Raw genomic sequence first — 13,517 nt, forward strand, 5'->3', positions numbered from 1 at the left:
AGCCCAAAGTCAGTCGCCTTGAGTCTGATCGTTTTCCATACCGGGCACCTGTCTGAGACTGAAGCAGATCACACATGTCTGGTGTCATACGTGACCCAGAGAAATGCTTCCAACCACATACCTGCATCATCACGAAGGCTGCTTGTTTTCAATGTTCAGATCTCACTTCACTTCACCCCTGCCTCAGCTCATCTTCTACTGAAACCCTTGTCCATGTCTTTTCTCCCTCTACACTTCACAGAGTCCCAGAATTTAAGGTGCAGATGGAGGCCATTTGGCCCATCGTGTCTGCAGCAGATCTCCAAACGAGCATCATGACTTAGTGGCATTCCCCTGCCTTTTCCCCATTCCCCTGCACATTGTTTCTATTCCAATAATCATCTAACACCCTCTTGAATGCTTCGATTGAACCTGCCTCCACCACACTTCTAGGCAGTGCATCCCAGACCCCAACCACTCGCTGTGTGAAAATGTTTTTTCTTGCATCACATTTGCTTCTATTGCAAATCACCTAAACTCTATGTTCCTCTCGTTCTTAATCCTTTTACGGGCAGGAGCAGTTTCCCGCTATCGGCTATGTCCACCCCCCTCATGATTTTGAACATTTCTATCAAATCTCCATTTAGCCTCTTCTCTCCAAGGAGAACAATCTCAATCTCTCCAATCTATTCCCATAACTGAAGCTTCTCATCGCTGGAACCATTCTTGTAAACCTCTTCTGCGCCCTGTCCAATGCGTTCACATCCTTCCTATAGTTTGGCATTCAGAACTGTATACAATATTCCAACTGAGGTCTAACTGGTGATTGTATAAGTTCAGCATAACCTCCTTGCTCTTGTACTCTATACCCCTATTAATAAATTCCAGAATACTATATACTTTATTAACTGCTCTCTCCATCTGTCCTACACCTTCAATGATCTATGCACATATTACATCCAGGTTCCTCTGCTCCTGCACCTTCTTAAGAATTGTGCCCCTTATTTTATATTGTCTCTCCAAGTTCTTCCTACCAAAATGCATCACCTCACACTTATAAAGTCATAGAATCATACAGCACAGAAAATATCCATCGAGTCTGCGCCGGTCAAACATAACCACCTAACCTCTCTGTATTGAACTCCATCTGCCACCTACCTGCCCACTCCACGAACTTGCCTCTGTCCTTTTGAAATTCTACAGTATCCTCTGCAAACTTTGGAACTCTCCCCTGCACACCAAGATCTAGATTATTAACATATATTAACTTGTCTGCTCCAATGCACTCCCGGCTGCTCTCCCATCTTTAACTGTCCACTAACTTCAGCCCATTTAAGTCTACTGCCTGCATCACGATGAATGCCAAGTTCCCGCACCTATCACCCAAGCACTCAGTGAAGCTCACCTACCGCTTTCATCTAACAATGCCATGATGTTAAGTTCTTGTTTTCAAATCCCTCTATGGCCTCACCTCTCTCTATCTCTGCAATCCCTCCCCAGCCCCTCAACCTTTCCAACATATCTGTGCTCCTCTAATTCTGGCCTACTTTGCCCACTGATTATAATTGCTCCATAATTAGTGGCTGAGCCTTCAGTTGGCCAAGCTCTAGGATTCCATTCCTCAGTCTCTCCGCCTCTGACTCGTATCTCAAAACCTACAAATTGATCCAAACTTTGGTCACAGTCCATTCCACCTCCTTATCCATGCCTCATAACACCAACATTAACATTTACTGTGTTAATGGTGCTTTGTAAAGCGAGATGTTACCGTTGAATGTTGATAATCTGGGCATTTGCAATGAAAATAACAGATACAACCAGCGAAAAATCATTTAATGAGACATGAGTCGTGACCTGGGATGCGTGGTGAAACAGATTGAAGAATAATTTTCAAAAGGGAACTGGATAACTATTCAAAGAGGGAAAATGTGCATGGCCCTGAGAAAGATCAGATGTATAAGATGAATTGGATGGCACTGATAAAGACCGAGTACAGGTAGGGTTAGCTGAATGGCCTCAGTCTGAACTGTATTTACTCTGATTAGAACAGTCTAGTCAATCATTAACTTTCAAAGCATTTGTGGTTCAATAATTTACAAGTTACAGGTAAACTAACAAACAGTAGAAGATCTGGGTTGTAACCTGAGGTATTGAGAACCATAAATTTTTTTTTTAATAAATATTTTATTGAAAATTTTTGGTCAACCAACACAGTACATTGTGCATCCTTTACACAATATTATAACAACACAAATAACAATGACCTATTTTATAAACAAACAAAAAAATGAATAAATAATAAATAACAAAAATGAAAACTAACCCTAATTGGCAACTGCCTTATCACAAGTAACACTCTCCAAAAATATAATTTAACAGTCCAATATATAATTATCTGTCGCAACGACCTATACATATTATACAGTATATATTAACAACCCTGAGAGTCCTTCTGGTTCCTCCTCCCCCCACCCTCCCCCCTCCCCCCCCCCCCTCCCCGATCCTGGGCTGCTGCTGCTGCCTTCTTTTTTCCATTCCATCTATCTTTCTGCGAGGTATTCGACGAACGGTTGCCACCGCCTGGTGAACCCTTGAGCCGACCCCCTTAGAACGAACTTAATCCGCTCTAGCTTTATAAACCCTGCCATGTCATTTATCCAGGTGGCCACCCCCGGGGGCTTGGCTTCTTTCCACATTAACAATATCCTGCGCCGGGCTACGAGGGACGCAAAGGCCAAAACATTGGCCTCTCTCGCCTCCTGCACTCCCGGCTCTTGTGCAACCCCAAATATAGCCAACGCCCAGCTTGGTTCGACCCGGACCCTCACTACTTTTGAAAGCACCTTTGTCACCCCCATCCAAAACCCCTGTAGTGCCGGGCATGACCAAAACATATGGGTATGATTCGCTAGGCTTCTCGAGCACCTCGCACACCTATCCTCCACCCCAAAAAATTTACTGAGCCGTGCTCCAGTCATATGCGCCCTGTGTAATACCTTAAACTGAATCAGGCTTAGCCTGGCACACGAGGACGACGAGTTTACCCTGCTTAGGGCATCTGCCCACAGCCCCTCCTCGATCTCCTCCCCCAGCTCTTCTTCCCATTTCCCTTTTAGTTCATCTACCATAGTCTCCCCTTCGTCCCTCATTTCCCTATATATATCTGACACCTTACCATCCCCCACCCATGTCTTTGAGATCACTCTGTCCTGCACCTCTTGTGTCGGGAGCTGTGGGAATTCCCTCACCTGTTGCCTCGCAAAAGCCCTCAGTTGCATATACCTGAATGCATTCCCTTGGGGCAACCCATATTTCTCGGTCAGCACTCCCAGACTCGCGAACTTCCCATCCACAAACAGATCTTTCAGTTGCGTTATTCCTGCTCTTTGCCACATTCCATATCCCCCATCCATTCCCCCCGGGGCAAACCTATGGTTGTTTCTTATCGGGGACCCCCCCAAGGCTCCAGTCTTTCCCCTATGCCGTCTCCACTGTCCCCAAATCTTCAGTGTAGCCACCACCACCGGGCTTGTGGTGTAGTTCCTCGGTGAGAACGGCAATGGGGCTGTCACCATAGCCTGTAGGCTAGTCCCCCTACAGGACGCCCTCTCCAATCTCTTCCACGCCGCTCCCTCCTCCTCTCCCATCCACTTACTCACCATTGAAATATTAGCGGCCCAATAATACTCACTTAGGCTCGGTAGTGCCAGCCCCCCCCCTATCCCTGCTACGCTGTAAGAATCCCTTCCTCACTCTCGGGGTCTTCCCGGCCCACACAAAACCCATGATGCTCTTTTCAATCCTTTTAAAAAAAGCCTTCGGGATCACCACCGGGAGGCACTGAAACACAAAGAGGAATCTCGGGAGGACCACCATCTTAACCGCCTGCACCCTCCCTGCCAGTGACAGGGATACCATATCCCATCTCTTGAAATCCTCCTCCATTTGTTCCACCAACCGCGTTAAATTTAACCTATGCAATGTGCCCCAATTCTTGGCTCTCTGGATCCCCAGGTAACGAAAGTCCCTTGTTACCTTCCTCAATGGTAGGTCCTCTATTTCTCTACTCTGCTCCCCTGGATGCACCACAAATAACTCACTTTTCCCCATGTTCAATTTATACCCTGAAAAATCCCCAAACTCCCCAAGTATCCGCATTATTTCTGGCATCCCCTCCGCCGGGTCTGCCACGTATAGTAGCAAATCGTCCGCATACAAAGATACCCGGTGTTCTTCTCCTCCTCTAAGTACTCCCCTCCACTTCTTGGAGCCCCTCAACGCTATCGCCAGGGGCTCAATCGCCAGTGCAAACAATAATGGGGACAGAGGGCATCCCTGCCTTGTCCCTCTATGGAGCCGAAAATATGCAGATCCCCGTCCATTCGTGACCACGCTCGCCATCGGGGCCCTATACAACAGCTGCACCCATCTAACATACCCCTCTCCAAAACCAAATCTCCTCAACACCTCCCACAAATAATCCCACTCCACTCTATCAAATGCTTTCTCGGCATCCATCGCCACTACTATCTCCGTTTCCCCCTCTGGTGGGGCCATCATCATTACCCCTAACAGCCTCCGTATATTCGTGTTCAGCTGTCTCCCCTTCACAAACCCAGTTTGGTCCTCGTGGACCACCCCCGGGACACATTCCTCTATTCTCATTGCCATTACCTTGGCCAGGATCTTGGCATCTACATTTAGGAGGGAAATAGGTCTATAGGACCCGCAATGTAGCGGGTCCTTTTCCTTCTTTAAGAGAAGCGATATTTTTGCTTCAGACATAGTCGGGGGCAGTTGTCTCCTTTCCTTTGCCTCATTAAAGGCCCTCGTCAATACCGGGGCGAGCAAGTCCACATATTTTCTATAGAATTCGACTGGGAATCCATCCGGTCCCGGGGCCTTTCCCGCCTGCATGCTCCTAATTCCTTTCACCACTTCTTCTACCTCGATCTGTGCTCCCAGTCCCACCCTTTCCTGCTCTTCCACCTTGGGAAATTCCAGCCAATCCAAGAAGCCCATCATTCTCTCCCTCCCATCCGGGGGTTGAGCTTCATATAATTTTTTATAAAATATCTTGAACACTCCATTCACTCTCTCCGCTCCCCGCTCCATCTCTCCTTCCTCATCCCTCACTCCCCCTATTTCCCTCGCTGCTCCCCTTTTCCTCAATTGGTGTGCCAGCAACCTGCTCGCCTTCTCCCCATATTCGTACTGTACACCCTGTGCCTTCCTCCATTGTGCCTCTGCAGTGCCCGTAGTCAGCAAGTCAAATTCTACATGTAGCCTTTGCCTTTCCCTGTACAGTCCCTCCTCCGGTGCTTCCGCATATTGTCTGTCCACCCTCAAAAGTTCTTGCAGCAACCGCTCCCGTTCCTTACTCTCCTGCTTCCCTTTATGTGCCCTTATTGATATCAGCTCCCCTCTAACCACCGCCTTCAACGCCTCCCAGACCACTCCCACCTGGACCTCCCCATTATCATTGAGTTCCAAGTACTTTTCAATGCACCCCCTCACCCTTAGACACACCCCCTCATCTGCCATTAGTCCCATGTCCATTCTCCAGGGTGGGCGCCCTCCTGTTTCCTCCCCTATCTCCAAGTCTACCCAGTGTGGAGCGTGATCCGAAATGGCTATAGCCGTATACTCCGTTCCCCTCACCTTCGGGATCAACGCCCTTCCCAGCACAAAAAAGTCTATTCACGAGTAGACTTTATGGACATAGGAGAAAAACGAGAACTCCTTACTCCTATGTCTGCTAAATCTCCACGGGTCTACACCTCCCATCTGCTCCATAAAATCTTTAAGTACCTTGGCTGCTGCCGGCCTCCTTCCAGTCCTGGACTTCGACCTATCCAGCCCTGGTTCCAACACCGTATTATAATCTCCCCCCATTATCAGCTTTCCCATCTCTAGGTCCGGAATGCGTCCTAGCATCCGCCTCATAAAATTGGCATCATCCCAGTTCGGGGCATATATGTTTACCAAAACCACCGTCTCCCCCTGTAGTTTGCCACTCACCATCACGTATCTGCCCCCGTTATCCGCCACTATAGTCTTTGCCTCGAACATTACCCGCTTCCCCACTAATATAGCCACCCCCCTGTTTTTCGCATCTAGCCCCGAATGGAACACCTGCCCCACCCATCCTTTGCGTAGCCTAACCTGGTCTATCAGTTTCAGGTGCGTTTCCTGTAACATAACCACATCTGCCTTAAGTTTCTTAAGGTGTGCGAGTACCCGTGCCCTCTTTATCGGCCCGTTCAGCCCTCTCACGTTCCACGTGATCAGCCGGGTTGGGGGGCTTCCTACCCCCCCCCTTGTCGATTAGCCATCCCCTTTTTCCAGCTCCTCACCCGGTTCCCACGCAGCTGTATCTCCCCCAGGCGGTGCCCCCCCGCCCATCCCCTCCCATACCAGCTCCCCCCTCTCCCCAGCAGCAGCAACCCAGTAATTCCCCCCTCCCACCCCCCCCCCGCTAGATCCCCCGCTAGCGTAATTACTCCCCCCATGTTGCTCCCAGAAGTCAGCAAACTCTGGCCGACCTCGGCTTCCCCCCGTGACCTCGGCTCGCACCTTGCGACGCCCCCTCCTTCCTGCTTCTCTATTCCCGCCATGATTATCATAGCGCGGGAACCAAGCCCGCACTTCTCCCTTGGCCCCGCCCCCAATGGCCAACGCCCCATCTCCTCCACCTCCCCTCCACCCCCCATCACCACCTGTGGAAGAGAGAAAAGTTACCACATCGCAGGATTAGTACATAAAACTCCTCTTTCCCCCCTTTTTAACCCCCCTCTTCGCCCCCCACATTCGCCCCACCACTTTGTTCAAACGTTCTTTTTAATAGCCCGCTCATTCCAGTTTTTCTTCCACAATAAAAGTCCACGCTTCATCCGCCGTCTCAAAGTAGTGGTGCCTCCCTCGATATGTGACCCACAGTCTTGCCGGTTGCAGCATTCCAAATTTTATCTTCTTTTTATGAAGCACCGCCTTGGCCCGATTAAAGCTCGCCCTCCTTCTCGCCACCTCCGCACTCCAGTCTTGATAAACGCGGATCACCGCGTTCTCCCATTTACTGCTCCGAGTTTTCTTTGCCCATCTAAGGACCATTTCTCTATCCTTAAAACGGAGGAATCTTACCACTATGGCTCTGGGAATTTCTCCTGCTCTCGGTCCTCGCGCCATCACTCGGTATGCTCCCTCCACCTCCAACGGACCCGCCGGGGCCTCCGCTCCCATTAACGAGTGCAGCATCGTGCTCACATATGCCCCGACGTCCGCTCCCTCCACACCTTCAGGAAGACCAAGAATCCTCAGGTTGTTCCTCTTTGCGTTGTTCTCCAGTGACTCCAACCTTTCCACACATCGTTTCTGATGTGCCTCATGCGTCTCCGTCTTCACCACCAGGCCCTGTATGTCGTCCTCATTCTCGGCTGCCTTTGCCTTCACGACCCGAAGCTCCCGCTCCTGGGTTTTTTGTTCCTCCTTTAGCCCTTCGATCGCCTGTCGTATCGGGGCCAACAGCTATTTCTTCATTTCCTTTTTGAGCTCTTCCACACAGCATTTCAAGAACTCTTGTTGTTCAGGGCCCCATGTTAAACTGCCACCTTCCGACGCCATCTTGGTTTTTGCTTGCCTTCCTTGCCGCTGTTCTAAAGGATCCACTGCAATCCGGCCACTTTCTCCTCCTTTTTTCATCCGTATCCAGGGGGGATTCCTTTCTGGTTTACCGCACAGTGTTTTTAGCCGTCAAAATTGCCGTTGGGGCTCCTATCAAGAGCCCAAAAGTCCGTTTCACCGGGAGCTGCCGAAACGTGCGACTCAGCTGGTCATCGCCGCACCCGGAAGTCTCGAGAACCATAAATTAACCAACTTCCAATTCTGTGGCCATATTTTAGGAGAGGGGACCAGTTGCTGCAGTTAAATGAGGGAAATGCATCTGACTGTCCACCTGAGATCGTGGCTGAGCTACTCAGAGAGAACTCCACAGTCCTGGTGAGTAACAAAGAGAGGGAGAGAACTCCACATGGTTCGTGAATTACTGCGAGTGAAATCCACACGGTTGGTGAGTTAGTGAGAGAGAGAACAACACACGGTTGGTGAGTCAGAGAGAGAAAACTCCACACTGTTGGTGAATTAGTGAGAAAGAGAGATAGAGATCTCCATACGATTGGTGAGATACTGAGAATGAGAGAGAGAGAACACCACACGGCTGATGAGGTACTGAGGGAGAGAGAAAACTCCCATGGTTGGTAAGTTAGCGAGAAAGAGAGAGGGAGAGAGAACTCCACACAGTGGGTGAGATGCTGAGAGAGAGAGAGAGAGAGAACTCCACACAGTGGGTGAGACACTGAGAGAGAGAGAGAGAGAGAGCACTCCACACAGTGGGTGAGACACTGAGAGAGAGAGAGAGAGAACTCCACACAGTGGGTGAGATACTGAGAGAGAGAGAGAGAGAGAACTCCACACAGTGGGTGAGATACTGAGAGAGAGAGAGAGAGAGAGAACTCCACACAGTGGGTGAGACACTGAGAGAGAGAGAGAGAGAGAGCACTCCACACAGTGGGTGAGACACTGAGAGAGAGAGAGAGAGAACTCCACACAGTGGGTGAGATACTGAGAGAGAGAGAGAGAGAGAGAACTCCACACAGTGGGTGAGATACTGAGAGAGAGAGAGAGAGAGAGAACTCCACACAGTGGGTGAGACACTGAGAGAGAGAGAGAGAGAGAGAGAGCACTCCACACAGTGGGTGAGACACTGAGAGAGAGAGAGAACTCCACACAGTGGGTGAGATACTGAGAGAGAGAGCAAACTCCACACAGTGGGTGAGATACTGAGAGAGAGAGAGAGAGAGAGAACTCCACACAGTGGGTGAGACACTGAGAGAGAGAGAGAGAGAACTCCACACAGTGGGTGAGATACTGAGAGAGAGAGCAAACTCCACACAGTGGGTGAGATACTGAGAGAGAGAGAGAGAGAACTCCACACAGTGGGTGAGATACTGAGAGAGAGAGAGAGGGAGAGAACTCCACACAGTGGGTGAGATACTGAGAGAGAGAGAGAGAGAGAGCACTCCACACAGTGGGTGAGATACTGAGAGAGAGAGAGAGAGAGAGAGAGAACTCCACACAGTGGGTGAGATACTGAGAGAGAGAGCAAACTCCACACAGTGGGTGAGATACTGAGAGAGAGAGAGAGAGAACTCCACACAGTGGGTGAGATACTGAGAGAGAGAGAGAGGGAGAGAACTCCACACAGTGGGTGAGATACTGAGAGAGAGAGAGAGAGAGAGCACTCCACACAGTGGGTGAGATATTGAGAGAGAGAGAGAGAGAACTCCACACAGTGGGTGAGATACTGAGAGAGAAAGGGAGAACTCAACACAATTGGTGAGTCAGTGAGAGAGAGCGAGAACTCCACACGCTCGGTGAGTTAGGGAGAGAAAGACCCTCACAAGATTTGTTAGTTAGTGAGACTCGGATCTCCACATGGTTCATGAGTTAGTGAGGGAGAGAGAGAGAGAACGCCACACATTTGGTGAGTTAATGAGAGAGAGAGTGACCGTCGCAGGGTTGGTGAATTAGTGAGAGAGAGAGAACTTCACAATGTTTGTCAGTTAGTGAGAGCGAGAACACCAGACGGTTTGTGAGTTAGTGAGTGAGAGAAATCCACACCATCAATGAGTTAGAGAGAGAGAGAAAACTCCACATGGTTCATGTATTAGTGAGCAAGAGACAGAGTACTCCACACATTTAGTGAGTTAGTGAGAGAGAAAGGTTAGACAGTTGGTGGGTTTGTGAGACAGAGAGAAGGCCACATGGCTGGTTAGTTATTAAAGGAGAGAGAGAGAACTCCGCAGGATTGGTGAGTTTATGAGAAAGAGAAACTCCACATGATTGGTGAGTTAGTGATAGAGAGAGAAGTCCACACGGTTTGTGTGTTTTTGAGAGAAATAGAACTCCACACAGTTGGTAAGTCTATGAGAGGGAGAACTCCACACGGTTGGTGAGAGCGAGAGAGAGAGAACTCCACACGGTTGGTGAGAGCGAGAGAGAGAGAACTCCACACAGTTGGTACGTAAGTGAGAGACAAGTCCAGGTAGTTGGTGGGTTTGTGAGAAAGAGAGAAGACCACGTGGCTGGTTTGTTATTGAGGGAGAGAGAACTACACATGAATGGTGAGTAACTGAGAGAGAGAGAGCGATCTGCACAGCTAGTTTGTCAGTGATAAAGAGAGCAAGACCTCCACACGGTTGGTGAGTTAGTAAGAGGGAGAGAGAGAACTACAAACGTTTGGTAAGTTAGTGAGAGAGAGAACTTCACACGGTTAGTGAGTCAGTGAGAGAGGGAAAACTCACACGGTTAATGAGTCAGTGAGAGAGAGAGAACTTCACACAGTTGGTAAGTCCATGACAGAGAGAGAGAACTCTGCATAGTTGGCAAGTTAGTGAGAGAGAGGACTTCGCACGGTAGTAAGATAGTGAGAGAGACGGAACTCCACAGAGTTGGTAAGTTAGTGAGAGAGAGAAAACATCACACGGTTGGTAAGTTAGTGAGAGAGAGAGAACTCCACAGAGTTGGTAAGTTAGTGAGAGAGAGAGAACTCCACACGGTTGGTGAGTTAGTGAGAGAGAGAACTTCACACCGTTGGCAAGTTAGTGACAGAGAGAGAACTCCACACGGTCAATGAGTCAGTGAGAGAGAGAGAACTCCACACGGTTAATGAGTCAGTGAGAGAGAGAGAAATTTACACGGTTGGTGAGTTAGTGAGAGAGAGAACTTCACACGGTTGGTAAGTTAGTGAGAGAGAGAGAACTCCACACGGTTGGTGAGTTAGTGAGAGAGAGAGAACTTCACACGGTTGGTAAGTTAGTGAGAGAGAGAGAACTCCACTTGGTTAATGAGTCAATGAGAGAGAGAGAACTTCACACGGTTGGTAAGTTAGTGAGAGAGAGAGAACTCCACACGGTTGGTGAGTTAGTGAGAGAGAGAGAACTTCACACCGTTGGTAAGTTAGTGAGAGAGAGAGAACTTCACACGGTTGGTGAGTTAGTGACAGAGAGAGAACTCCACACGGTTGGTAAGTTAGTGAGAGAGAGAGAGAACTTCTCACGGTTAATGAGTCCGTGAGAGAGAGAGAACTTCACACGGTTGGTAAGTTAGTGAGAGAGAGAACTTCACACGGTTGGTAAGTTAGTGAGAGAGAGAGAACTACACACAGTTGGTAAGTTAGTGAGAGAGAGAACTTCACTTGGTTGGTAAGTTAGTGAGAGAGGGAAAACTTCACACAGTTGGTAAGTTACTGAGAGAGAGAGAACCTCACACGGTTGGTAAGTTAGTGAGAGAGAGAGAACTTAACACAGTTGGTAAGTTAGTGAAAGAGAGAACTTCACACCGTTGGTAAGTTAGTGAGAGAGAGAGAACTTCACACAGTTGGTAAGTTACTGAGAGAGAGAGAACCTCACACGGTTGGTAAGTTAGTGAGAGAGAGAGAACTTCACACCGTTGGTGAGTTAGTGAGAGAGATAGAACTTCGCACAGTCGGTGAGTTACTGAGAGAGAGAGAACTTCACACGGTTGGTAAGTTAGTGAGAGAGAGAGAACTTCACACCGTTGGTGAGGTAGTGAGAGAAAGAGAACTTCGCACAGTCGGTGAGTTACTGAGAGAGAGAAACATCACACGGTTGGTAAGCTAGTGAGAGAGAGAGAACTCCACACCGTTGGTGAGTTAGTGAGAGAGAGAGAACTTCACACGGTTGGTAAGTTAGTGAGAGAGAGAACTCTACACGGTTGGTAAGTTAGTGAGAGAGAGAACTTCACACAGTTGGTGAGTTAGTGAGAGAGAGAGAACTTCACACGGTTGGTAAGTTAGTGAGAGAGAGAACTCTACACGGTTGGTAAGTTAGTGAGAGAGAGAGAACTTCACACAGTTGGTAAGTTAGTGAGGGAGAGAACTTCACACGGTTGGTAAGTTAGTGAGAGAGAGAACTTCACACAGTTGGTAAGTTACTGAGAGAGAGAGAACCTCACACGGTTGGTAAGCTAGTGAGAGAGAGAGAACTCCACACCGTTGGTGAGTTAGTGAGAGAGAGAACTTCACACAGTTGGTAAGTTAGTGAGAGAGAGAGAACTTGACACCGTTAATGAGTCAGTGAGAGAGAGAGAGAACTTCACACGGTTGGTAAGTTAGTGAGAGAGAAAGAACTTCACACCGTTGGTAAGTTAGTGAAAGAGAGAACTCCACACGGTTGGTAAGTTAGTGAGAGAGAGAACTTCACTTGGTTGGTAAGTTAGTGAGAGAGAAAGAACTTCACACCGTTGGTAAGTTAGTGAAAGAGAGAACTTCACACGGTTGGTAAGTTAGTGAGAGAGAGAACTTCACTTGGTTGGTAAGTTAGTGAGAGAGAAAGAACTTCACACCGTTGGTAAGTTACTGAGAGAGAGAGAACTTCACACAGTTGGTAAGTTAGTGAGAGAGAGAAACATCACACGGTTGGTAAGTTAGTGAGAGAGAGAGAACTTCACACGGTTGGTGAGTTAGTGAGAGAGGGAAAACATCACACAGTTGGTAAGTTAGTGAGAGAGAGAACTTCACAGAGTTGGTAAGCTAGTGAGAGAGAGAGAACTGCACACCGTTGGTAAGTTAGTGAGAGAGAGAACTTCACACAGTTGGTGAGTTAGTGAGAGAGAGAGAACTTCACACAGTTGGTAAGTTACTGAGAGAGAGAGAACTTCACACAGTTGGTAAGTTAGTGAGAGAGAGAGAACTTCACACCGTTGGTAAGTTAGTGAGAGAGAGAGAACTGCACACCGTTGGTAAGTTAGTGAGAGAGAGAGAACTGCACACCGTTGGTAAGTTAGTGAGAGAGAGAACTTCACACAGTTGGTGAGTTAGTGAGAGAGAGAGAACTTCACACCGTTGGTAAGTTAGTGAGAGAGAGAACTTCACACAGTTGGTGAGTTAGTGAGAGAGAGAAAACATCACACAGTTGGTAAGTTAGTGAGAGAGAGAGAACTTGACACCGTTAATGAGTCAGTGAGAGAGAGAGAGAACTTCACACGGTTGGTAAGTTAGTGAGAGAGAGAACTTCACTTGGTTGGTAAGTTAGTGAGAGAGAGAACTCCACACGGTTGGTAAGTTAGTGAGAGAGAGAGAACTCCACACGGTTGGTGAGTTAGTGAGAGAAAGAGAACTTCGCACAGTCGGTGAGTTAGTGAGAGAGAGAGAACTCCACACGGTTGGTGAGTTAGTGAGAGAAAGAGAACTTCGCACAGTCGGTGAGTTAGTGAGAGAGAGAGAACTCCACACGGTTGGTGAGTTAGTGAGAGAAAGAGAACTTCGCACAGTCGGTGAGTTACTGAGAGAGAGAGAACTCCACACGGTTGGTAAGTTAGTGAGAGAGAGAACTTCACACAGTTGGTGAGTTAGTGAGAGAGAGAGAACTCCACACGGTTGGTGAGTTAGTGAGAGAGAGAGAACTTCACACAGTTGGTAAGTTAGTGAGAGAGAGAGAACTTCACACGGTTGGTAAGTTAGT

At 48.3% G+C, this 13,517-nt stretch overlaps 1 protein-coding gene across 1 annotated transcript in view; it reads left to right on the top strand.

Annotated features, from left to right (window-relative positions):
* The window catches only part of LOC140428785 (uncharacterized), a 57,292-nt gene that overhangs the window by 12,139 nt on the left and 31,636 nt on the right, over nt 1-13,517 (top strand). Inside the window, exon 2 of the mRNA XM_072515474.1 lies at nt 7,878-7,974. Within this exon, the coding sequence (XP_072371575.1) occupies nt 7,878-7,974 (97 nt within the window). The remainder of the gene's footprint in view (nt 1-7,877; nt 7,975-13,517) is intronic.

This window comes from Scyliorhinus torazame, chromosome 8 (assembly GCF_047496885.1).
Source record: "Scyliorhinus torazame isolate Kashiwa2021f chromosome 8, sScyTor2.1, whole genome shotgun sequence".
Taxonomy (NCBI): domain Eukaryota; kingdom Metazoa; phylum Chordata; class Chondrichthyes; order Carcharhiniformes; family Scyliorhinidae; genus Scyliorhinus; species Scyliorhinus torazame.